General features: G+C 40.9%; 1 protein-coding gene across 2 annotated transcripts in view; it reads left to right on the top strand.

Moving 5' to 3' along the window:
- SAMD12 (sterile alpha motif domain containing 12) overlaps positions 1-8440 on the top strand; it is a 406706-nt gene extending 398266 nt beyond the window's left edge. For both annotated transcript variants that reach the window (XM_079143462.1, XM_079143461.1), the window contains exon 5: positions 1189-8440. In XM_079143462.1, the coding sequence (XP_078999588.1) occupies positions 1189-1211 (23 nt within the window). In that variant the 3' untranslated portion in view covers positions 1212-8440. The remainder of the gene's footprint in view (positions 1-1188) is intronic.
- Positions 8441-27870: the final 19430 nt, after the last annotated feature.

The raw sequence follows: 27870 nt of genomic DNA, 5'->3' as shown, positions 1-27870 counted from the left end.
CAGTTTTTCCTCTGTTATAAATAAACTCTAGTTTGCATATTTGTAAATATATCCTCTTTCATAAAATTATTTCCTTTGGGATCGCTGGATTGGGAAATGTAAGTTTTTAATAGTTTTTAAATAAATTGACAGTATTTTTCCAATTTACAATGCCATCAGCAATATATTAGTATTCCACTTACATTACAACCTTATCGGAAGTGTGTGGTTTTATTTTATATTTAATATGCTTATATAATACCTTTTAATTTGCATTTTCTCAAAAATAGCAAGTTTTTATCAATTACTTACAAATATATATTCTCTCTTGTAGAACCAGTTAGATTTGAAACCTAGGTAGGTTTTTTCTTCTTTTGCATCGACAACTCTTACTGTCCTTCTCTCTCATCGTCCAATAGTTTTGTGTAATAAATGAGACTAATATTTTCTGAGCGAAATAGTTGTATTCACATAATAATGAATTATCACGGATCTGGGCATAGGGAACAAACTATAGGAAGTAACCAGATATAAAAGGAAAAACAGGATAATAATAGGAACAACAGGATAATAATAGGAAAATTAGAAACTTAAAATCAGGAAAATATATCTGTACCAGCATTCCCAAGGCCAAACAGAGTTGCAATTCAAATAGTTCAGTCTCTCGTCAGTTTTAATGACTTTCTCTTCCTAGTCCCTAACCTGCTCAACCAGTCTGACTTTTCAACAAACTCAGGAGTTCCAGTCATACTACTTCCAGTATTTTCTTCTAGGTTTCATCCCAGAAGATCTTCCTGGTGCATGAAACCATCCCTCCACTCCCAAAAAATCCTCACACCCTTCCCAGTCGATCTTGCTCCAGGTCAAGTTCATGCATAAACCCCACAAATGTGAAATGGTTTCCCAACCCACGTCCCCGTCACAGAGGTGGATGCCAGTTCCAGAGATCTGGTTTTACCATCCCTTCCGGGCAGCCTGGCCTGCCTTTGAGATGGGTGTCTTCCATGCCCTGCCAAATGGTGAAAGGACATTCCAAGAACACAAGCCACCACAAATCCGTCCTGGAGTTGAGTAACCACCATCCCAGCTACAGCTTTCTCTTGGACCTAAGGGTGTTAGGGTTTGTTTGAATGAGATAATTGCTACATGCCAGTATCTGGGGGCATAAAGGAAGTAACTTACCATGTTTCCTCCTTTTTCTTCTTGCAGCCTCAGCCGAGGGTTCTCCATAAACACGGTTAGCCTTCCAAGCTGCTGTCCTGCCAGTTGGTATGAACATGGCCTGCCTGCTCCCCACAGAAAGACTAACTCATGGCCCTGCCAGAAGAGATCCTTGGAGCATTGACAGATTAACCGGATTAAATGAAAAAACACCCACTCAGTCAAGATTATAAGCTTTGGGGAAAAAAAAAAATCTTAGTTTGCTGTGGATTTTAAAATGAGGTGCATAATATACAGTGCCAATTTGTTCCAAGTGGTCATTGGCAGACCCTTAGCTGGAAGACTGCTTCCAGTTTTCATCACTGTGCATAACTCAAGTTCCCTTTGGGGCACTGTCTGTGCCCATCACTACCAGTCCTGTTTTAGCATGGCAAATACTGGATTATTTTATTATGTGTGCAGATGGCATGATGTTTTAGAAAAAATTACAGCAGTTCTGCAGTCTCAGTGGAAGTGTTCACAATATTATGCCCTGATAGGAATGTAAACGTGTCTCGGTTATGTTAGTTCTGATGTCCAAAGGTATTCTGTCCAACTCTGAAGCACTTTATATAAGAACACTACACTGAGATGAATTAGCACGTTTGGTACATGTAGGAAAACAAGTATTTTGTTTTTTCTTTTATAAATCTTGTCTTATTTCTGGCTCAGACTGTCCAAGATAAGCTCTACTACTAGCATATCCCTAGTCATTTGTGGTAGATTGGTGTAAATATGGCCACAATACTGTTAGACCTAACCTCTTGACACTTTACTGAATAACTGGGTTACTTGTAACACCAAAGGGAAGTAGAAGTTTGCCCAGGGGATTGGGACATTGGAGCTGTTGGTTCCTTATACCAAGGCACAACTTAACACATGTACCTACAAATACTCAAGTACAGGAGGCTTCTCTTTGGCCAATGTACATATTCTCTCATTCTATAGAGAAGGAGGATGGCCTTCTTTTTAATCAAAGACCATGGTGGATAGATGCTAAGGGCAGCAGCATGCAATTTTCCTGTGTGGTCCCACTTAAACAGTGGAAAAAATTCTAAGTCAAGTTCAATCACAGTTCTCTGAAGAGAAACAGTATCAAGTGACCCCTTTGTGCCTAAAGAAGGAAAGGTTCAGTCCCATGCTAGGTTCCTCCCTCAGCAGAGAACCTTCTAGTCCCTTTTAATCCTTTCTGGGATTTTATTCATGACTAATTTTTTTTCACTCTCTAATAACAAAGCACAGTTCTTAGGAAACCTGTCTACTCAGTGACTGCTTGTCTTTGATATTGACTGGCCCTACATTTTATTTTAGCTCATTTTTCCCTGGATACAGTTAGCTGAATGAAAAACTCAGCAGAATATGTTCTTGTGTGCCTACTACCCCAGCCTGAGGCCAAAAGGCTTCAGGGACTTCTCTTTAAAATAGTTGTGATAGCATCTGGACCCCTTCCAGCATAAATGAGCAGGCATTTGGGGGTTCCTTGCGTACTTACTGTCTGTCTCCTCTCGGGGTTTCAGCAAGGGAAGAGAGAGCCAAATGTGATTTGGAGCACAAGCCTGTCAGATTGGAAAGCCAGAGAAGGGGCTTCCAAGAGGGAACTTAGAGAAGTTCCAGTCACCACTGAGATCTGACCCTTTGACACGTCAGCACCAGACCAGAGGGCTCACAGCAAACCATAATTCTCTACAAATTCAGAATTAGGAGTCAGACCCTGACTGCCAATGCCTCAGGACGTAACATCCCATCTCCATTTTCCATCTCTTGAGGCTTAGTTCCCACAAGACTTCCCTGTCCTTCCAGTCCTTCCTTAATTCAGCAAGCATTTGATTATCTACCATGTGCCCAGCTTTGTGCTGGGACAACTGCAGCGTGCCAGGCAGACTCCCCTGCCCTCATAAAAGAGTACCTCCTTCTCCCAAATACTGTCACCTCTCCGTTCTTCCAATTTGAAAACTGAATTCAGACAGCATTCACTCTCTGCTAGATTAACCCAGGAAGATGAACGTGGCAGCAGGCAGGTCCCTTGCCTGAGGGAGTGGGCAGCACCAGAGCACATACACGAAAACTTCCTGTACAGCCAGCCCTTCCAGACTGAGCTGTTTAGAGCTTCCCAAAGCAGCTTTCAGGTTACTTTCCTTGATATCCACACTGGTCACCTGTGTCCCCATCCTTCCTTTATATAGACACAGCCATTTATCACTATACTGGATTCTCTAAAGCTCCAATTCTATAACAGTGAATTGGATGTGATGAATCCTAAAGAACTACTACTGCCAGGTGCTGAGATATTGTAGCTGGGAATGAACTGGTCCAGCCAGGGACATCCTGAGACTACTACTTTACCCTTGGAAAATTGGACATGCTTTATGGTGCAGATGTTCACTAAATGGTGGTGGTACCTTGTTACCTTAGCTTTAATATTCTGAACATGTTAAAGAAGTAGAATTTCTTAGCTTGCTTTTTTTTTTTTTTTTTTTTTTTTTAGTTAAAGGAGTGCTAGAAAATTACTGAAAAATAATAGGTGAAGGTGGAGTTGGGAGAAGGCAAATGTAAAAATGACCATTAAAGAACTCGGTTGCAAATGGTGTCTAACATACCTTAATGCCTGGCACACACCACTTACTTGCGTATGACAACTACTGTTTTCCAAACTGTCCACCTCTGTTTGAAATCATTTTGGGGGCATAGCTTTGGAGACATGGTGGAATAAAATCTGAGCAGTCATAAGCTAAACCAGCAAAATGGAGAAGTGACTTCATTCACAACCTCTGGCTTCCATGGTGATCCTCTGTGATGTCCCATGCTGCTTCCTGCTGACCTGTACCTTCTTCCCAAGGTGTGTGTGTGTGTGTGTGTGTGTGTGTGTGTGTGTGTGTGTGTGTAATTTTGCCTCCTAGAAATACAGAAATGGTTATGCAGTGAGTTTGTTAACTAGGAAGCAAGAGATGGGGAGCTAAGGGATAAATATTTTGATGTCTAAGGGCTGTAAACTGTTGATGCTTAACTTTTTCTTTTACTTAAACCTGTGGTGTACCTTTTATTAAAAGGCTCACACCCACACTTGTGCAGGGAAGGCAGTCTTGGGAATGAACAGAAATGAATAATTATCAGACTCTCCAGGGTGCCAAGGGGATTAGCTTGTCCCAGCTCCAGAACAGAATTTAAATATGCAGAGCATTGGCGGTTCTGCTCCGGTAAGAGCAGATCACTTCAGTAGCTTGAGACATGCCTTGGGGACAAGGGGCCTATCAGCTTTCTTTATGGGGAATGGCCTCACTTCCAGTCCTTGCACAGGCTCCGAGAGGTGTGTCCCCGCAGATTTGACTTCTACCTCCAGAAAGTAAAGACATATATGAATTCCATTATTCCCTAAAGACTTTTCCCGCAGAGTCACTTTGCAGTTGCCCAAATAGAGAGACTCACTGTCCTTCATTCTGAGGGAAATGCACCATTTTTAATATTCCAGGTAAAAAGGAAGACCAACCTTCCATGAGAATATGAACTAAGGATAAAAACTTCTGAAGCCCCCACCACCCTCTCTACTTGCAAATGCTTTCTTTGTCTGCAAATGTCACATAACTGATTTGGGGTGGTAACAGTAAAGTCTCAGAGAAGTTAAAGTTTCCAGACCCCCTGAGTGCTTTCATGTTACCAATCCCTCCTTCTTTGAGATATTTTCCTCCCAATTCTTTAGAGCAATTTTGCTACTTGACAACTAGACTTAAAGCTGCCATAGACCCTTAAAAATCTAATCTTTGGAAGTGACAGAAATTTTTTAATTCCCCAAAGACTCTTTCTGTTCACCTCTCCCTTGGCTTTGTTTCCTATGCATGTGTGTGTGTTTTGTTTTTTTATTTTTTTATTTTTTCCTTTTCATCTCTTTCTTTTAACACAGTGCTGTGGGTAGATTTCAAGCATTCTATAACATAGTCCTCATCTTTTTTTTGCCCAGTCCTGACTAATAATTCCTGCTTAGGCTTGACCTTGGTGACCACTGTCTGCCCAAACAGCAGTAGGGTTCTCATCTCCAGGAGGGGACTGGTCAGCCCTGATCATCAAAACTAAGCCTGGGATCAGGAAGGGGACAGGCCAGGAGATGTTCCTACTGGGGCACAGCTGGGGACTCTATTTCAAAGACAGACAGGTCCTGCCCTTCCTCTCCTTGAATCCGTATCTAATCCTGGAGCCAGAGAACTGTTCTGTGAATTCTGGTTTACCAATGCTCATGATTCCCAGCAACTTCAAGGTAAAAGAGAGCTATGTTTCCATTATTCTTGCTCTGGTGACTTTCAATATTCAGGTGGCAGGGAACATTAATTTGAAAGCTGTGCTGGTCAAGAGCACAGGCGGTTTCTGCCACACCTTAATAAAAAGAACAACAATATAGATGCTTCTCATCTGAGAAGGTAGCTGAAGGGACAGTGGCAATACTGGTGTCTTCTGGCCATTTCTTTGTTCCATAAGTGAAATCCTGGGCAGGGAAGTGGGAACAGACAGGCACTGTTTCTAAAATCTAAAACTTTTAGGGTAAAATTTATCAGCAACCAAAGCAAAAGAAAAGTGTCATCAGCCATGAGCCAGTTCTCTCTTCCCCAGCAGCAAAATGACTGAGAAATAGCTTCCACAGAACAGCAGAAAATGGGTGTAAAAGGTTTTGCAAAACTGAAGTTTCGTTTGCCACATAAGGCTATTTAAAAATCTTGAAGCACCCCAAGCATTCTGAGATCAGAGCCTCCCTCTCCTAATTACATCCAGCACTAAAAGGCACAAACAGCCTGCCCTTAATATAATCCATCACCCTAGGACTTGTGTTGAATTGCAGTTGGGTGGGTGACATCACAAAGTGTTGTTGCTGTTTAGACATTGTTCCTAATCACACAAAATCTGCATATTGTGATGCCAATGATTTGGGAGTTTCGCTTGGTTGTTTATTCATGGTTGCTTCCCAACCCTCAGACATGCCCAGGAGACTTAGACTCTGAAATCCAGGACTTCTGCCTATCGTGCAGTACCGGAAACAGCCCTACCTACCGTGAACTACAAAAAGACTATTAATTAATCTAACCTTGGAGATACTCATACCCAAAATGATTACAACTTTGAAGACATTGCTGGTTATCTGATGCACTGTTCACAGGCTTTTAAAATCCAGTTGGATTAAGAAATTAACAGTTAGTTTTTAATGGTTTGGCCACATCAGCACACACAGAGCTACCAAATGTAGAATGCCAGGTTGAGTTGATGTCCCAGAGTTCACAGATCTGTTTTGTGGGATTGCCTTTAATCACCTCCACCCCTCTCAAATTCTGTGGAAATATATTGAAACACTTTGGGGGGGGGGGGGGTCTAAAACAGGAGACTCATTAGATCATTATTTCACTTGGGGTGGGGAAACTCATTTGGAAAATAACTTTGAAGAAAATTTTGCTTGCCATTAAATGCCTGCTGCAACAGAGGTTGCTCCTGTCCTTCCACAAACTGAGAATGCTCTTCTGCCATCTGCTCAGAGGTTAGCCCATCTTCTAAAATAGCACAAATGCCATAAAAAAACACCTTTTAAGCTCAAACACAATTGCAAAAATAAAATTTAGAATTTGGACACTACCAAGGTCCTTGATTCTAGGATCCCTAAATCAGTTCTAGTTCTTTGTATCTATTTTCAGTATTTTTTTTTTAAACCACAATTAACTACATTTAGTCTGTTTGCGTTGAGAGCGGCCTGTGAATTCAGGCTGGCAGCTTTGGCAATTCCCATGCCTAGATCCTAGACAATGCATGTTTAGAAGTGTTTCCACATATACCAGCTACAGAGGTTTTGATGTGCACACCCAGCTCTTTTGCACATTGAAAAGGCCCCGGATGCAGGTGGAAACTGAAGGAAATGTGGGACGGGAGGTTGTCCAGGTTTCAACCATGTTTCAATGCTGGTACTTTTATCTTTCTCTTTTCTCTTCTTTTTTTTTCCTCCTTGGAATAGAACCTCGGGCCCTACATAAGCCAGGCAGTGCTCTACCACTGAGCTACAGCCTCAGCCTGTCTTTTTCCTTCTTATCCCTCTCCCACCTCTGATCACCAGCAAGCAGAAGCAATAGCCTCTGCAGTGGGTGTGGGCCCCCAGTGGGGACAGGAGGGAATTCCACTTGCTTAAACTCCCACTAGGCAACCGTAAGGCTCTCTACTCTGCATAGTTTCTCCTCCACCATCTCCCCTCCACCAACAGGGAAATACTGTCCTTACAAGGCCATGTTTGAGGAGACTGAGGTTTTGGCTAGTGAAAGAGACTCACATTGCAAAGAGCTGAATAATACCAGGCTCTTTACTGCACTGGGAGCTCCAGTCATGATTGGGCAGAAGTAACTGAGCTCCTGAAAAACCAAGCCAGCACAAATGTTTGGAAACTAATTCCATCGAAACTCTGATATCACTCAATCCCACTACTGTAGTGCCAGTTAATCCAACTATTTAATGTCATTAGGCACTAAATTAAATAGCTTTACACAAAATTTTAGAAAAGATCAATATTGTAACAAAATTACATATTAGCAGTCAAAAGCACCTGAGAAAAGAAAATATTGATCTGTTGTGGTTTATATACTTGAGTTATTCTTAGGACGTTGTAGAGATTGGCACTACTCTGATAAAGGAGAATAAAATGTCCCGAATTCAAGAACACTGGACTAAGGGAAATTGCCCAGTCTCCCTGAGCCTCCACTTGTCTGGGATGCTCTGTCCCTGCTCCGCAGACCAGGTTCTTTGGAGATTAGATGGAGCTGATGGGAGAAGCTGTCCCACCTAGCAATCCATAGCAAGATGGGTTAGGGGTTTTATTTAACGATATCTTTCCTCACACGAGATTTTCTCCTTAAAGCCATTATTTCTGGGATTTAGAAAGGAAAAAGAAAGACTGATGCAGAAGTAACAATCTCCATTTTGCATACACACACATGCTTTTTCCAGGATCTGAGCCGGGTCTGCAGAGCTGATGCCAAGGCATCCATTCATCTCCACTTCTCCACCTCCCACAGGCTCAGAGCCAGGCTCGTGACCCAGGGACAGGACCTTAGGAGATGTGACATTGACCAGGATGCAGAGAGAAGCTTCCTCCATGAGGAGCAACTGCATATTGCAAATTAGTATTTGTTTGAGGAGACAAAGAGGGAGGAAAAAAATCACAATGTGAATTAAATATAAGACCAATGCATTCCTTACCGGTTCTGAGCGGGAAACCTAATTAAAAAAAAAAAAAAAAAAAAAAAAAAAACTGGTTCATTCTTTTCAAACACTAACCAACATGGCTGAAAAGCACATTTCATACACAGAAACCTGTGTAGATGGTAGACATTTTTATAGCTTCCTTAAGTGAGCAGTTAAATGAATAGTCTGAGTTCTGTTGGTCTCCCAAGAGCAGTTAATTACATAAATATTTCCTTTATTTGTTGCCCACACTGTACTGCTTTTCTCTATGCACCCCAGGAAGACTCTCGTGCCTCGACTTAGGACACAACCAAGTTATCGGCCAAACAAGAGTGCCTTCTCTGTTGGATGTTCACATTTGTTCCCTGGGTTCCCAGGGCCTAAGATGTTTAGAACCTTTTTTCCTCTAAACATAAAGAATTATTGTGCACCACAATTTTGAACCACTGATTTCCATATCTTAAGCAGCTATCAACTTGCCAATTCCCTTTGGGTCTTCTTTCTATTTTCTTATAATATTTCCTTCGGTTTTGGGTTTTCCTTAAGAAGAACGGGGGGCATGATTCTTTTTAAATTGATAAAAATGAAACTGTACAGATTTCTGCCCCCTTGTATCCGTGAGCATGATCTCTATCAGGCTTGAAAATCTGCTTTATCATTTTGTATATTTGACTATTTTGTATTCAGCATTACTTGACTCCTTATGTGCATGGCAATGTATTAAAATGTGGGATTTCTATTACCGTGTAAAAGTGTTTTGATTCTGATTTTCAACATACATCCTGCAAAAAAAAAAAAATTATATTAAACTTTTCATTTCTATTTTCTTCAGCTCATCAGCTTTGCAGAAGAAAAAGAAAAGTTAACAGCATTTCACTTTCCCTGTGTTAGCTAATGATGCAATTCATGGTGGAAAATTGTCCTCAATTATGCTATGTTTCCTGGAGAAATAATATATGTGAAATGAATTGGTGGCCTCCCTCCAGCACACAGAATCCCACCAGTGTGATGACTCTTACTGTTGATCGCTTTCTTGTTGAGTACAGCTGGACAAAAGTCCCAGTTCTCTTCATTCCTAGGCGTGGTAACACACCAGAGAGAGACGAGACAGCAGATCTTAGCCCACCAATTTGTTCTCACCCCCAGGAGTCTTAAGTGCTTACAATAGCCTGATTGTGGTATTTTCTGGCATCTCCTGTCTGCATCTCTCAGGTGATGACCAAGTGTAAGCTGTCTGTCTTCTACCAACAGAGATACTGACCTTCAAATACCACCTGCCAGGAGAGCTGGGATTAGTAACCAGCGCTCCCAGAAGGATTTGGCATTGCTGGTAACTCAGCAAACATCTGCATACTCTCCACAATCATCCACGTATTTGACAGATGCCAATTTTTTTTTCTTAAATTTAAAAAAGAAATCCCCTGAATACTAGGATGCACCAAATGTGAACAACAGATCATTTGACCTGCTCAAAACTCCCATGTTCCTCGTTCTTTTTTCAGAGACATGAGAATGAGCGCCTATGGACCCCAGGACTCCACTCAGCCTGATGACTTACCCAGTGCAGTGAAATGCACCTTCCCCAGAAAAGAAAGAGCACTTACAAATTCTGTAAGAGAGACCCGTTACCTTTTTAATTACACATTTACCATGAATCTAGTGATCTAGTGTTTGTCTTGTTTTTGTTTCCCAAAGCAAACCTGTGATAACCTAGGTGAGCTCACTGACTCGCTGTATAAACCCTCTAAACTCCCCGTGGACCTTGTAACTCCAATAGCGCAAGTGTCTTCCACTTTCTCTGCATTCAGATTAAGGACATGGAAAACAGGACAACCTTGTTTGGTAGCCTCTTTAGAAGAAGTTGAAACCACAGTGCCCACATGCAACCTTGTCTTCATCGTGGCCTTTCTGGAATCATCCCTGACCTTTCCTTCTCCTGTCTCTTTCTCTCCAGTTCTTCCTCTGCCTACATTAGTCCTCCCCCTTTAACTGAGTATGCAGTTTTCTTGATGACTTTCTCTGCTGTTCTCTCTCTCTTCTCTCTCTCTGCTCCCTCTTTCTCCTCCCTCTCTCTCTCTCTTTTTTCCTCTCTCTCTCCTCTCTCTTCTTTCCTCTCTCTCTCCTCTCTCTCTGCTCCCTCTCTGCTCCCTCTCTGCTCCCTCTCTGCTCCCTCTCTCTCCTTTCTCTCTGTCCTTTTTCTCCTCTCCTTCCCTCCCCTCCCTTCCTCTCCTCTCCTCTCCTCTCCCCCTTCTCTCCCATCTTAATCTCTTTCTTCTAACCCATTTCCCCTCTCCTCCTTTCTTTCAGGGTAGGGCGCTCATTTGTATTTGTACCCCCTTCTCTTGGCACATCATCGCTGCTCCACAAAGGACAGGTGAACTGAGTTCAACTTGGTGCCAAGTCCTGCCCCGCTCATTTTGCTTCTGCCTACCAGTCTCCTGCTTGATTAGACTAAAGTCAACTGTGTTCTCTAGATAGATGAAAGCTTTAGGTAGCAGGTTTTCCCAAAGCCTGAAGCAGGCAGATCCCCTAAATACCACTTTACCAATACAAAAAAGAAGCCCCCCTGCCAGCCAGTGCTTGGGAGACTCGTGCTTTTCTGGGTGAACATGGGAGCTATATTTGGATCAAGGCAGTGAGGTTTTTGAGTTCAGTGGAGGCCACCAAAATAATTTATTGACCTAAGAATATTCAGAATCTTAGAAAATCCTTCCATGAGACTGCAGAGCCAGACATTTAGTGCTAGAGAAATCCTACAAGGCTTCCCAGTTTCCTGTTAATCCATTTTGCCAAGAGATGTCCCTGATTGAGGAGGTTTCACACGGCGATTATGAAATCATTAGAGCTGTTAATACTTTCTCTTTCTTGTATATCTATTATTAAGGTATATAGATGTATGTACATTGTAAAATAGCTTTCCATTACCTTTCATGAATAGTGTATAAACACTGAAAAATTAACTTCAGAAGAGCTTTAATAAAAGCATGCTTCTGTTGCTGTGTAGACTGGGGCTCTATAAGGTGGGAGTGGAGGTGAGAGTTCACTACAGCTGTTTCACCCATAAGGATGTCCCCTGTGTCCCCTTTCTCATAAGATGGAAACTTGTCAGAGCTCTATTTCCTGCTCATCTCTCCTTTTGGTTGCATGACCCAGATATTCTTAGGCCCCCAGTGGCCCAGTCCCTGCAGGGATGTCCAAGAGGGGAGTTTACTTTGTCCTTCTTGAAGCTGTCAAAGCAGAATGGGTGGGTGTGGGTGCACATATGTGTTACAGGGTGAAGATCTTAAAAAATTCTTCTTCCCACCTGTGCCACCCTATCATCCTCAACCCAAAGACAGCCACGTCTTCCGCTTCCATTCTTCTCTTTAGAAGATACCTTCTATATCTCATTTCTTTTTCCACAATGCTCTCCCATTTTCATTTCTTGAGCTCTGCTTTTCTCTACCTGTTGCCTTGATTTTGCCTCCCAAAGCATACAAACCAAGCTTGTAAACATTGAGCTTTATTTCTGTCAGCAAGAGAGAAAAAAGATGATAGTAATACAATATTTTTCTTAATAATTTTCTTTATCAATTTTTCTTGATTTTTCTAAATCATTCTTGCCCCAGAACTATGGAATCAATGATCTATAGTGAAGAGCAATGGATTAATGTGGTTACCATTGACAGCTTGAATTCCACCAGTGGAAAGTAGCCTTAGGCCGCGTGAAATCTTTTTGTTTACTCATTGAACAAACACAGATGGATCTTATGCTGTTTGTCCTATGTGGCAGGAACTCGGCATGGCATGGGCTGTTGGTGATTCAGAGGTGAATGGCATCTTTCCTAACCTTAAAGGTCTTCCATTCTAAGATAGAGAAATTAACAGTGTGACAATTTCTTCAAATATCCCTTATTAAAATTTAAGTACCTCTGGATGGATAATAATCTAAGCCCTGTTCATTCTCAGATGTTGGGATTGTGGAGAGCTACAAGAATGTGCATAGCCAAGTGAACTCTGAAACCATGATATATGTGCTTTCTCTCTTCCAGAGATTCAAGTTGCACTCTGGTATATATTAAAGGCTCTGAGAAGTCTTGCAGGAAGCAATCCTACAAATTTGTTCAGTTGCAGCATTTTCAAATATTTAGTCAACTACTTTCCACCAGAGAATACCAATTAACAGCCCAGGAAGCAAACATTTTTGGAAAATACTGTTTTAAGTCAATCACTGGTTCAATGGCAATGTCCTCACAATCAGGCAAGTCTAAACCCCCTCAGGAAAAAGTGGTGCAAAAGATGGGCTTCTGAGCAGGAGACAGAGACCTGGGGGCCAAAAAGTGGGCTAAAAACAAACTTGCCAGTTTCTATTAACAAAAATAATTACTCATCAGCTGCTACCAGTTCATCCTTTGAAAGTTTCACATCCAAGTTCTGTCACCAGTCAGGAATGGGAGAGGGACAAACAGCGGTCTAACCTAGGCCCAGGGTCTCATCCCTCTAGATTTGAACTTTCTCTTCTGGAATATTCAGGGTTTGAATGGCTGACCCCATCATTCCTTTGCAGCACACAACTTGGAGTCCAATTCTTTTTGCTTTTAAAGATATGCAGGGACACATTTAGAAACCCAGAAGCTTCTAGTACACTGTAATTTACTTTCCTTCTTAAGACTGAAGAATATTTTTTTCTTTACGTATTTTTGTCTCACAAGTGTTATGCAGGCAGTTTTTCTAAAGAAAACAAGAACTTGGACCACAATCTGAGCAATCCTACAAGAGAGGACCACAGTTGGTAGCTTCATCAACATGAGCAGGTGTTGATTTTTATTGATTAAGCCAAAATTCTTTAAAAATTATTCTTGGATACAATAAAACCAAGAAAAATGGAAGTCTTTCAAAGAACTTGGAAAGAAAAAAAGAAGAACAAATGGTATCAAACTTGATAGTTTGGTAGTCTTCCTTTGGTAGCATCCTATTCAAAAATTAAATTAGGGGAATTACAATTCAGAAATACATATGTATCCCCCCCCCCCATTGTACTAGGGATTGAACTCAGGGCCTTGCACACACTAGGCAAATGCTCTACCGCTGAGCTACATCGTCAGACCTTTTTATTTTTTAATTTAAGAGAGGGTTGTCCTAAATTGCCCAGGCTGGCCTTAGACCTGCAATCCTCCTGCCTCCTGAGTAGCTGGGATTCCAGGTGTGCACCACTGCACCTAGCCAGAGCTATATATGTTTTAAAGTGTATAGAAAGATTTCCAGCTACCTTTTGGGAGATGATGTTTCTGAAGATGTGTTCACGCATGTGCTCATGCTCAGGCACAGTGAAGGAGGCCAAGGTGGGAGGGAAGGAGGGAGAGGCAGGGAGAGTTTCAGACAAGACCTAATTCTCCTTCAGTCACGTGACATTCTCTCTGACCCGGGACAAAACAGATTCCTCCCTACCTTTGTTTTCCCTTTGTGTCTTTTCTCATTATTTTCCAAAATCATTGAATGTTGAAGCTACAAGGAAATAGAATACTTTTTAAAGATTTTTATACACCTTGTATCATTTGAAAAATGAAAATTAACCAAACGAGAAAGAGTCCTGATGAGTATATAAAAAGTCTCTGATGTACGATTTAATTTATTCTAACAAAAAAGAGCTATATTAACAGAGTGTTTACAATGGGTTAAGCATTCCTTACATCACCAAATTTAATCCCAACAACATTCTGTTACATATTATTACTCCCATCACAGAAAAAGAAATTAAAGAGACATAGACCTTAGGCCAGTTCACAAAGTTAACCCAGCTATGTTCAACTAGAAAACTCAAAATCTCAACCATGGATGGACGTACCCATTTATTGAGCACATACAATGCATAAGACATTGTGCCAGTATAAATGCTCCTTGACCTCTTCAAAATCACGTGGTATTTTTGATTTTTCTTTATTTCTTTTTAATTGACATAAAAATTGTACATATTCATGGGGTACAATGTGGCATTTCAATACAAGTATTCAATGTATAATAATCAGATCAGGATAATTGGCATATCCATCACCTCAAATGTTTATCATTTCCTTCCGTTGGAAACATTCAAAACCCACTCTACTAACTATTTTGAAATATACAATTAATTGTTGTCAACCATAGTGTTACCCTGCTATGCTATAGAATACTTGTTTTTCCTCCTATCCAAGTGCACGCTGTGCAAAGTACTTTTGAAACACTGCTGAAGGCTGTAGATGCTCTATTTGAAAAATGTACCCGACTCACAAATCTTGGCATATGTTTTCAATGGGTTTAAGAGCCTTCTGAACCTGTTCCATTTTTTAAATTCTTGCCTTAAGTAACAACATAGATTTAATTGGCAAAGAAGAGATGATAGGAGAAGAAATGTAGCCAGCAATGACTTGGCCTTCAACACAGAGCAAAGCTCCTTTCCCAGGAGGCGGGAGGTAGTCATGATTCATTCCTCAAGTAGCCATTGGGGACCTCCCATGGGATACCCTGGGGATACAACAGGAAATTGTTCAGACAAGGTATGGGACTCATGGAGAATGTTGGCCAGGAAAGGGGCCAGGTAAGTAAACAGGCATTAAATTTTTAGCAATCATTCTCAATGTTTGAGCACTTTCGTGCCTCTAAGGGTGTCCAAAAGACAGCTAATGAGGAACTGGACGTTCATAGTAAAGATATGACTATTGCATAACTTCAGTTCCAATGTGTGAAGTTGAATATATAATGGGCACTTCTATTAACAAAAATATTTTTCTTATTGCCTTTGGTAAAAAGGAAACAAATTAGATCTATTCTTTCAAATGATGATTCCAACCTCTGTTCTCCAAAATTGATATTAATGTATTCTGTTCAAAGGAGGACTTTTGATTTTCTGTGCATAAGGAGAATGTTGTGCCATTTTTATTAACATTTTAAACACCTTTTTTGTTCAGTGTGTTGTTCAGTTCAACTAATGCTGGGGGTAAATGGCTGTTAGTAGGAAACCAGGTATCTATCGTGTGCCCTCAAACAGTACAATTTAAAGCTTGTCAGTTCTTTTTTTTATGTTTATAGGAGCGCTTTTACTTATTCATAACCCATTTATTTCCACAAAGTACTTGAGACAATTCATAAGAAAATACACCATAAAGCAGGAAGCTAAAAATAAACTAAAATCAGGATCAGAGAAAATGTAGAGCAATTAGAAGAGTAAGACAAGGATGTAGGTTTGGGGCTATACTCTGGCCATCATTATTAAAGAGAACCCATAAATTTCATGTCAATCTTGGAGGCCATCAAAGTGATTTGACACAGGATTTACAATGTCCATAAAAATAAACATGAATGTATAGCAGAGAGGAATACAAAACTCACATGAACTTTTAACATAAAGCAATAGAAATTGTACCTCCCGTGCTCAGAGCCACACCTCTGACCCCTGAGGAATAAGTTCCATTTTCTAGGATGAGAGGTAAAAAGATTGGGAAAGTATCACTACCAGGAAAGTCAAGTTTTCCTTCCCACATAAGTCTGAGAAAACTGTCTTAGTATGTCTTTCTAGGTGGGCTCCTGAGTGAATTAGTGGAGATGTCCCTGGAGCATCTACAGTAAAGGTTTTCAAATAGCTGCTTCTTATGAGAAGACAGAAGCTGCTTCTTCTGAGACAGCAAAGGGCAGAGCAACTGCGTGAAGCCAGGTGTAAAAAAATCTGTGGGGGCCAAAATAATGTGGTCTCAGTTTATGAGCTCATCAAATCTTCAGGTTACCTAAGGATTGAGAATAAGGAATAAACAAGACACTGTGCTTGTGACTGCAGCCCCCTAGCAACCAAACTCAGCCATGATAGCAACCATGTTTGGAGCATCTGTAATGTGATAGGCACTTTAATACTTTGTTTTATTTAGTCCTTATAATAACTCTACCAGGTGGGGGCATTGATCATGACTCTTGTTTGCAAGTGACTACAGCCCAACTCAAACTACTGTAAGCAGAGAAAGAGAGAGGGGTTTATCGAATGATATAGTAGAAGTGCAAGGTTAGATGGGCCCTATGGTTCTCTCTGTCTCTAAATATCCTCAGGTGCTGCTTTCTTCAGTGAGTGAGAAGGAGAGTAAGTCACAGTCCCAGGTTTACCCAAAAGAGACCCTGTCACAGCATTCAGGCCAATCCTGAAAGAGGATTATGCCTGGCTTTGGGGGGATGTTGCGAACCCATCCCTTAGCCCAGCTAGGGTGTCCATGAGGATGTGACCCTCTAAAATTGACTGGCCTCTGGAGGAAAAGTGGGTCCCATATTGACAGCACAAGAATATTATGGAATATGGATGTGAGAGCATGCAGGGCAGCCATAAATATCAGCCAGTGCTTGCAATGGGCATTCTTATTTTCACTTTACAGATGAGAAAAGGGAGAACATAATAGCAAGTGAGAGAGCCAAGATGTGATTATACATTCAGCATTAGTCAGAATAGGTTAGCTTGTGCTGCTGTAACCAAAAGTCAAACCTGGAATTTTAATGACTTACCATAGCAAAATATTAGTTCTTGCTTCCATTACATGCCCACCTTTCAGCAGTGCGGAGTGGGGAGGGTCTCTCCTCCCTACTATACAAGGGTACCCAGACTGACAGGGAAAGTTCTAAAAGTTATGGCATCTGGAAAACTTGGGTTTCCACCCATAAAGCAGTATAAGAGAGAAAACTGAAACACTTCAGCTGTGGCTCCCCAGACACAATGAGTCACATGGCTCTGTCCAGCTGGAAGATGGCTAGGACTGGGCACAGGGTAGGGTTGCAAGGGCAGGGTTGCACTGGGTTGCATTTAGATCTATACAATTCCAAACCTTGGGTCTTGCCTGTTGAACCTCAGTCACATATTCCTCCAGGGCTACAGAAGTCAATGTGAATGCGAAGTTTCTGATCAGCATCCCCACTTGGCAGCCATGAGTGGGAAAGACACAGGGGCTCTGACTTCTCAGTGGATTCCAGAAGGAAGGAGAATAGGTTCTCAGCACACCAAGTTTACAAAGCTAGCTGAAACCATCCAAAGGTTTGTTTCCATACCCTGCCATCCCCTTAGGAGCCACAGAGAAGGGAGCTGACCTGGAGACCCACAGTCACTGCCCATTTTGCAGGACTGCCCAGAGCTGAGTCCACCTGGCCACCAGGTACTGGGCTAAATCTCCAAAGCAATTGTACTTTGAAGCTGAACATCGTTTCTGTTTAGCTCTTCACATGATTTGAATTCCCTTCTTTGGTGACAATAGTAAGTTATGATTATAGACACCAGGTAGGTGGTGCCAGTACAGACCCTAAATGCTGCTTCATGGCCCTTTGCCATTGCCAATATTTGACGGCATGAGAAATAATCCAGATAAATCCACATTTATTGAAACCCACAATTTTGATCCTGAACTCCTACCTAGTCCTTCATTTGCGTGAGCCATATGATAAACCACAGACACCTTCTTTTTGCCTCTTCTGGCCTAAACCAGAATTTGGTCTGAGTGATTGGTTGGCATTAGGCCTCTTTCACCTGGGCCCTCCATTAGGAATGACTTGTCTTTAAAGGTACAGGAGAAAACCTTAGGCCAAGAGGAAAGAGGAAAGGAAGCTTTATAAAAGATAATTCTAAAAGGAGAATTAGCTTTCAACCCCTTCTCTTCTCCTACTCCAAACATTACTTTTAACACCATCGCCAACCACATCAAGCATCCTTGAAATATTTATTATTGAGATCTCCAATTTTCATATGTAATATCTATGGAGAAACCACTGACACTCCAAATATCCCAGTTACTACCTGATTGGCAGCCATGGAACTGGCTGGGGTCCACAGGCTCTGATCAGATGTGACAATACCCTCCCAGCCCCTGAGTAGAAGCAATGCACACCCAAAGTGCCTCCTTCCAACCTTCTCTTCTGAGTACCCAAGACGACTGTGAAGCCCACACACGCCAGATGATGCGGTGTCCCATCGACAGAAGACTTCACATGAGCAAGAGATATCATTTTATTATGGAAGCCATTGAGATTTCAGAATTCGTCTGCTGAAGCGGTTAGCATTAATTACCTGACTAATTGAATATGAGAAATGTGTAAAAAATTCTGATGCTTGAAAATTCACCCAATAAGCCATTATGTATTTTTTTGGAAAGTATTTTGCTCCCAAAGAGCTGAAACTCAACACATAATTCCTAACTACCCCTCAATTCTTTAGATGTCTCTCACTACATATTTCCATAAGTGGGCATACAGTTTTAAATGTTCTTCTTGTCAGTTGAACACAGAATCACTCAGCTTAAAAGATTTACCACTTTTGACAGTATTAATAACTTCAGCTTAGATCTTAACTGTATTAACTTATGAGCATACACTTCTTTAGTCTCAAAACGTTTATTGCTTCACTTGTTATTTATCTTTACAAAATTGATTTTAAAAACATAAGAAAATATATATACATTGACCAAACGTACCTTGATATTCAAAACTTCAAGCTTTCAAATTTATGAAGGTTTCAATTCATACTAGGAACATAGTTGAATGTTTTGCTGTGACAACAGATGAGAGCAGATAAACCTGCATGAGTGTCTGCCACTTAGGCTTCGGAAAAGCTCTTCCTGTTCCCTCTCTTACCCCACTCAATTTAGCCACCACATAGCAGAGAGAATTATCTTTTTAACCATAAGTCAGGTCCCATCCCTTCCAAGTTTCAATCCTCCCATGGCTTCTGCGCCGTTAGACCTAATTTAAGATCAACTCCCTACCAGCAGCCTCCAGGTGGCTCTACATCACCTGCCACCACCTTCATGTTACCTCTGCCCAGTGCTGTCCCTCTTGCTCAGAACAAATTTCAAGAGTTCTCAAACACACCCATTCACACCCACCTGGGGGCCTTGCTGCTCTCCATGCAGAGAAGGCTCGGGAACCAGACCATCACATAACTGTTTCTTTCTGAACATGCTGGTATTTTCTCAAGTGCCACATCTGTAGAAAAACCTTTTTCATCATGCAAATAACCTCTCTCTCTCTCTCTCTCTCTCTCTCTCTCTCTCTCACACACACACACACACACACGCACACACACACATCAATATCAAAAAGAACTATGAAGGACATTTGTGGGATCACTGAGGAAAATTTTCATTCCACTCCATACTGAATACTGTTATTGTGCCTTACTAGGTGTTTTGAGGGTTGCAATGGTGTTGTGGTTAGATGGGTGAAGAAAGATTTACTGGACTATTTAGGAATAAAATTTCATGATGCCTGTAAGTTACTCTAAATGGCTTGACAATAAAAACCTGCACATGTATACAAACGTGCATAAACCCACACACACATAAAAGGGGAAGAAAGCAAATATGGCGGAATGCTCATAGCTGGTGGATTTAGGTGATGAGGAAATGAGTGTGATAGCATACTATTACATCAGTTTTTTCTGTAGACTTGAAATGGTTCAAAAGAAAATATTTAAAAAAAGGAAAAAGTCTCCACCCCCACATTTTATCTTGCTATATTATCTGAAAGCACCAAATACTCTCTGAAATTTTATATTTATTTCATTGACCATTGGATCTTCTCCTCTGAACTATAATCTGCTGGGAGGGGAGCGCCTATCAGTCTAGTCAGCCACTTCATCCCCAGTATCTAGACCCAAGTAGCACTCAGTTAATGGCTGTTAAATGAATGAATGGGTGAACAAATGACCCACCCGGAGACTCCTGATCCATGGCTTGCCCTGGACTTCTTCAGGATGAGTCAGAGAAAAGGTGACTTGCATATAACCAACCCCTCAACAACCAAAAGGTCCCCCAAACAGCCAACAAATCAGCAAATCTGAGCTGAGTTTCTACACCTAGCCCTGTGGAGTCACAAAAGCAGGGAGCCTTAGCCTCAGCAAGGGTATTAACAGGTCCCAATACAACAAAGATGACCGAGAAAGCCCTTCTCCCTTTACAAAAGCACTTCAGCAACTATTTCCCCAGTGCACCCTCAGATCAGTACTGCACGATAGATAAAATTATCAGCCTGTGGACAGAGGAGGGGGCCATAGCACAGGAAGGGCTTATATGACTTGCCCATAGTTCACTACTTTTAACTGGCAGAGTCAAGATCGAACCCCACTTTTCTGCCTCAAAATGATTCTGAATCACTATACAGCTAATCCTTTCACTATACATCAAACCATCTAAAATTATTATTTACAATAACAGGCAGTATTTTAATTGCTGAGTTTTTAACATGTATATGTATATATTTAATATATATGTCAAAAGCACATCCAAAAATAGGTGATCACATAAAAGGTAGCAGAGATTAAATGTCTAAAAGACAGAGCCTCCTAATGCACAATGTCAACCACTGACTCTGTCAATAAGATAGAGGTTTAAGGGGTACTGGTTGTAAGTTAAGCCTTCAGGTCCTGTAAGGCAAGCGCTTCAGCTCCGTAATCCACCAGCTTGGCCTCCTGCACTTCCACCCCATGAAGACAGTTGACCCATTATATCAGGAGGCCTCAGAGCTATAACATGACAGTCTGACAAAACCTAACACTTCATGAGTACATAGAAATAGAACTCTGCCTCGGTCAATACCTGGACAGAAAGCAAAAGATGGAAAAGAAACTTCAAGATTGTAAGGAATAGTGTCATTCACTCGGGAGATGGCACTCAACTGAGTCAGTACTGTGGCACATGCCTGATAGGAGGGAGGGGCTGGGAAAGCAGCTTCTTGTCTTACATGAGGGGCACAAAGTCTGATACCCAGGATCTGGCCGGTTATGTGGAATGCAATTAGTCAGTCACAGGAAGACAAATTCGGCATTATCCCTGTTACATGAGACATAGAAAATAGTCCAACTTGTAGATGCTGAGAGTGGAATGGTGGTTACCAGGGTGGAGGGAGGAGTAATGGGTTGTTCAGTGGGTGTGAAATTTCTGTCACACAACATGAATAAGTTCTCAAGATCTCCTATCCAACACAGTGCCTATAGTTAACACAACTAGATTGTACACTGCAATGTTAAGAGACTAGACCTTAGTTAAGTGTTCTTACCACAAAAATTGGGGACCAGGGATAGGAGGAGATTTTTGGAGGTGATGAATATATTTATCACTATGATTGTGAAAGTGATTTTGTGGATGTATGTATACTCAAACCCATCAAATTTTATACATTACCTGCAAATATTTTGTATATCAATTATGCCTCAAAGAAGCTGTTCTTTTAAAAAATTCCCATCGTTCCTTCCAGTTAGCGTAGAATGCCTCTGGGCCACGGTTCAACTCAGGTAATTACCTTCCCACTCATATTTTCCAGTGTCTTCCAATTTACTCTAACAGGCATGCCAACTTTGACTACTGTAAATGTAGTCTTAGGCTAATGGAACGATCGAGTATATATATTTTTAAAACCTATACTTAGGAAACTGACTATAAAGTCCCACATTCAAGACCCATCTTGGCTTTTTTCTTTCTTTTTTAAACAGTTTTATTGAAATATAGTAAATATACTATACAATTCATCCATTTTACATGTACAATTCAATGTTTTTAAATATATTTACAGGGTTAAACAACCACCACTTCGATCTAAAGTTAAAACATTTCTATGACCTGAAAAAGAAACCCTTTACCTATTAGCAGCTACTCCCTATTCCCTCCAGATCTCCCTCCTTGCAGCCCCTGACAACTACTGATCTGCTTCCTGGTTTCATAGCTATGCCTATCCTGAACATTTTGTAGGAATGAAATCACATGGTATGTGATGTTTTCTGAATGCTCTCACATAGCGCATTGTTTTCAAGGTTCACCTGTTTGGTAACATATGTCAATACAGTGTTCCTTTTCTATTCCCACATAATATTCCATTGCATGGGTCAACATTCTGTTTATCCATCCATAAGTTGATAGACATTTAGGTCATTTCTATTTTGACTGTTACGAATAACAGTGCTATAAACATTCATCTCCAATTTTGGGGGATAAATGTTCTTCTCTTGGGCATCTACTGAGAGGAACTGCTGGCCAAATACTTACTATATGTTTAGCTTTGGAGAACTTGTACCCTCCACATTTTATATGATATTAGTTTTCAAATAAAATTATTAAATTAATATATGTGCAATAAGCATGCAAATAGTAACAGCTAACAGGAAGTAGGCCTGGGATTGTGCAGAGGTCTTTACTATGGGTGGCATTTAATCTCCACAAGACCTGTTTGAGTTCAGTGTACAGTTGTTTTCCCAGATGAAGAGACTGAGGCTTATCGAGGTTAAGTACCATGTCCACCCAACCAGGGAGATGCTCACGCATTCCCAAGTCCTGGATGAGCTGCTCAGCCTCTGTATAATGAGTGCGACTTATAGATATTGCCTAAGAGCAGATATAAAAGTCTCAGTGTTCCCTTGGGGTTTGAGATCATGGCCACAAACCTGAAATCTCCTTCAAGGCTCAGTATCTAATTGTTAAATTCATACAAAATTTTCCATCTCCTTAATATATGTGTTTATTTAAAATAATAAACTTGTACATGCAAACACTTAACCAGTAGGGAGGGAAACAACTTTCCTCAGAAGATAATTATCCCCAGAGAAGAATTCCCAGGTAGCTTTGCAGTCAAGACCCTGCTCACATTGGAAGCAAGGGATTTCTTCGTTCCCTTCCCCTCCCTGTTGCCTTTTTTATTTTTTAATTGCAATTAAAATGTCTCAGAAACCATTTGTATTGCCTCTTTTTAAAGCCTCCAAAACTATCCTTACATCTCCCTGACGAAACCCATCTTCTGCCAACTGTACTGGAGTGGCTGACTGAGGGACTGTACGTGATCCTAAAGCACAACTATGAAACAACTTCCTTTACGCACATCCTATTTTCATATTGACTTATAAAGGTGAAAATGTACTCCCACAGGAACAAAATGAGAGAAATGTAACCCCAACATATAATTTTGACACACCTTTTTTCCACAAGAAATCTTTTCACAAATTACCTATTTAAAAAGAAAGTATCATTTTTGATAAAACAAGCTAAACAAATCATCAGGAGAACAAATAGTGAGCGAAAACTTCAAACACTGGACCAGGTGCTGTTGTTTTTGTTTTTGGTAGAGTAGCTTCCAGGAGAGGAATTTTGTCTACCATGTTCCCCAGACTTTATAATCAGTCCATGATTGGTTTTGAAGGAGAGAAAAGTGTGTTACAATGCTAAATATCTTTAAATGTGTTAATTAAGGGTGATCTCTTGGGTAATTCAGGGTTAACACCATGGATGCGTTTGATTAATATCCTTTGTACCTTCTTTATAGTGAAAACTGATTGCTTTTATATGTACATCTTCATGATTCTAATTTTTTCTCCTCTGGGACTTGATTTCCACAACAGGTGTGCAATAGCACGTTTCTCACTTCACAAAGAAGGAACAGTAAGACCTACCAGTTGATTTTGAAATTTAATAATTTCTAAAGATCTTTTCTAAATCTATTAATCAAATTAGATATGACAGCAAAAGGATAACTTGCCAAAGAACCATTCTACCCTATCTGGGATGTGTCTAGCAAACCATGAAGCAGGCCAGCCAAAGGCCTAAAAAGTGCATTGTAACTGGGTGCAGTGGTGCAGGCCTGTGATCCTAGCATCTTGGGAGGCTGAGGCAGGAGGATCAAGAGTTCAAAGCCAGCCTCAGCAGAAGCGAGGGGCTGAGCAGCTCAGTGAGACCCTGTCTCTAAATAAAATACAAAATAGGGCTGGGGATGTGGCTCAGTGGTCAAGTGCCCCTGAGTTCAATCCCCAGTACCAAAAAAAAAAAAAAAAAAAAAAAAAAAAAAAAAAAAAAAAAAGTGCATTGTAAAAATACAATCTAAGAAAAAGAAGAACTCAAACTATCCCTATTTGCTGATGATATGATTATATACTTAGAGGAACCAGGAAATTCCACCAGAAAATTTTTAGAACTCATAAGTGAATTCAGTAAAGTAGCAGGATATAAGATCAATGCACATAAATCTAATGCAGTTTTATACATAAGTGATGAATCTTTGGAAAGAATAATTAGGAAAACTACCCCATTCACAATAGCCTCAAAAAAAAAATAAAATACTTGGGAATCAATCTCACAAAAGAGGTGAAAGTCCTCTACAATGAGAACTATAGAACACTAAAGAAAGAAATTGAAGAAAACCTTAGAAGATGGAAAGATCTCCCATGTTCTTGGATAGGAAGAATTAATATTGTCAAAATGGCCATACTACCTAAAGTGCTATCCAGATTCAATGCAATTCCAATTAAATGACGTACCTGACAGAAATAGAGCAAGCAATTATGAAATTCATCTGGAAGAATAAGAAACCCAGAATAGCTAAAGCAATCCTTAGCAGGAAGAGTGAAACAGGGGGTATCGCAATACCTGATCTTCAACTCTATTACAAAGCAATAGTAACAAAAACGGCATGGTATTGGTACCAAAATAGAAAAGTAGATCAATGGTACAGAATAGAGGACACGGACACAAACCCAAATAAATACAACTTTCTCATACTAGACAAAGGGGCCAAAAATATGCAATGGAGAAAAGATAGCCTCTTCAACAAATGGTGCTGGGAGAATTGGAAATCCATATGCAACAGAATGAAACTAAACCTATATCTCTCACCATGCACAAAACTAAACTCAAAATGGATTAAGGACCTCAGAATCAGACCAGAAACCCTGCAGATTATAGAAGAAAAAGTAGGTCCAGATCTTCAACATGTCGTCTTAGGACCAGACTTCCTCAACAGGACTCCCATAGCACAAGAAATAAAAGCAAGAATCAATAACTGGGACAGATTCAAACTAAATAGCTTTCTCTCAGCAAAGGAAACTATCAGTAATGTGAAGAGAGAGCCTACAGAGTGGGAGAAAATCTTTGCCAATCATACTTCAGATAGAGCACAAATCTCCAGAATCTATAAAGAACTCAAAAAACTCTACACCAAGAATGCAAATAATCCAATCAACAAATGGGCTAAGGAAATGAACAGACACTTCACAGAAGAAGATCTACAAGCAATAAACAAACATATGGAAAAATGTTCAACATCTCTAGTAATAAGAGAAATGCGAATCAAAACTACCCTAAGATTCCATCTCACCCCAATTAGAATGGCGATTATCAAGAATACGAGCAACAACAGGTGTTGGCGAGGATGTGGGGAGAAAGGTACACTCATACATTGCTGGTGAGGCTGCAAATTAGTGCAGCCACTCTGGAAAGCAGTGTGGAGATTCCTTAGAAAACTTGGAATGGACCCTCCATTTGACCCAGCTATCCCACTCCTTGGCCTATACCCAAAGGACTTAAAATCAGCATACTACAGACATACAGCCACATCAATGTTCATAGCTGCTCAATTCACAATAGCCACTCTGTGGAACCAACCTAGATGTCCTTCAATTGATGAATGGATAAAGAAACTGTGGTGTGTATATATATATATATATATATATATATATATATATATACACGGTGGAATATTACTCAGCCATAAAGAATGATAAAATTACGGCATTTGCAGGCAAATGGATGAAATTGGAGAATGTCATGCTAAGTGAGATAAGCCAATCTCAAAAAACCAAAGGACGAATGATATCACTAATAAGTGGATGATGACACATAATGGGGGGAGGGAAGGGTTAGTGTTAGGGTTAGAGTTAGGGTTAGGGAGGGGGGCAAGAATGGAGGAAGGAAGGACTGTATAGAGGGAAAAGAGGGGTGGGGGGGTGGGGGGAAGGAAAAAATAACAGAATGAATCAAACAACATTACCCTATGTAAATTTATGATTACACAAATGGTATGCCTTTACGCCACGTACAAACAGAGAAACAGCATGTATCCCATTTGTTTACAATAAAAAAAAGAATACAACCTAAGAGGAAAGGTTCAGAGTATGAAGAGAATCCAGCAAGAAAGCTTTGATCCTTGCTGACCCCACAGTAAACCAACAACACTCTCAGACTAGGTAAATTGAGCTCTTAACAAAGAGATGATATGCAAAGGAGTGATCAGAATCTCAGGAAGTCAACAAAGGTTGGTGTGGTGTTTCCAAGCTAATCACACACGGGAGCCTGTGTAGTTACTGGAATGTGGAAAGAGAGGATACAGGTAGCCAGAGGAAGATGGGCAATAAGTACCCTGACCTCATTCTCTTCTTACACTCCATTATCTGCTATTTCTTGCATTGGCCACACCCAACAAAATGTCAGAAGGGAAGGGAGTCAACTCTTCTGTCCACTTGGGTGCCAATGTCCTCCAACCACAGACTTCCAAGGATACATCTGTACTTGGATACCTGGAGTTTATTATGCATTATAGCAATATCATAGAGACCTCTAAGGAGTCTCAGTAAGTGATGTAGAAAGGACTCATGTCTGGCATTTGGGCTCATGGTGGGTATTTTGCAGAGTACTGGATGAAGGAAAAGTCTTTTCCCTGAATTGGATGTTGTGGGGAAGGGGGACTAGAAGCTGGGAGTACAGCTCAGTGGTAGAGACCTTGCCTAAGATGCAAGACACTCTAGATTCGATTCCCAGCACTTATAAAAAAGGGAGGGGCGACTAAAGCAACTTCTCTATCAGTTACAGCTTTAACCTAACTTCATGGGTCCCTCATTTTAGATAAGATTTATTAAAATACCCAGTCATAGAATTACCTCCCTTTCCTGACACATGCCGCTCTTCTAGCTAAAGTGGTTGGCCATTTTTGTGGTTCAGACAATGCTCTTATTTTTGTGTGTGTTCCACCTTAACTACAGAGTAGTCTGACTCTTGTCTTGACCCATCCTGTAACAGAGTGGCTTATCTGATGTTGAGGTTCTCTGAAAGTGTCATGTTTCAACAGGAAAATGCCAAAGCCTAGCAGCTGGTATGAGGCCAGGTCCTGGAGAATAAGAGCTGCCCTTCTCTTGCTCACGGCTCAGCCCTCCAGAGCCCATACAGTGATGGATCTGGAGTGGCAGAGCTTGGTGTACAGCACACAGAAGATGCTCAGTTCTGAGTCTGAGATTCTAGCTCATCAAGCCGCATTTGTGAGCCCAGCTCCTTGGTGGAAGGTAAGAGGTGATAAACTTTCCCTTGAAAAGAAAACCACTTGCAAAACCCTGGAGCTCACTATGCTTTGCCTCAGACTGTCTTCTAAAAACAGATAAGGCAAGGAAAGAGGGCAGGCTCTCCCACATCACTACAGGTCACTGGGCACTGTGCAACCCAGACACCTAGTGGGCATGATTAACTTTGTGAGGGGTCTGTCAAAGCAATGAGGAAAAAGTACATTCCAGCACCTGATTGGAAACTAATGCTCAGTGAAGTGGAGAGGCCCAGCAGGCATGCACAGTTCCTCAGTACAGGGGAGATGCCTCCTGGTGACACCCAGATACCCACAGGGGTCTTTGCAAGGAGCTGAGGTCTTGCAAATTTTAGTTTGCCATTATTGTACCTTTGTTAATATCCATGGTCTGTTGAGGCCTGGAAAACCTAGTATGCATATACAAAGTCA

Source organism: Sciurus vulgaris (assembly GCF_902686455.1).
Source record: "Sciurus vulgaris genome assembly, chromosome: 1".
Taxonomy (NCBI): domain Eukaryota; kingdom Metazoa; phylum Chordata; class Mammalia; order Rodentia; family Sciuridae; genus Sciurus; species Sciurus vulgaris.
The sequence above is the reverse complement of the archived record's forward strand: the minus strand, read 5'-3'. Positions and strand labels throughout refer to the sequence as shown.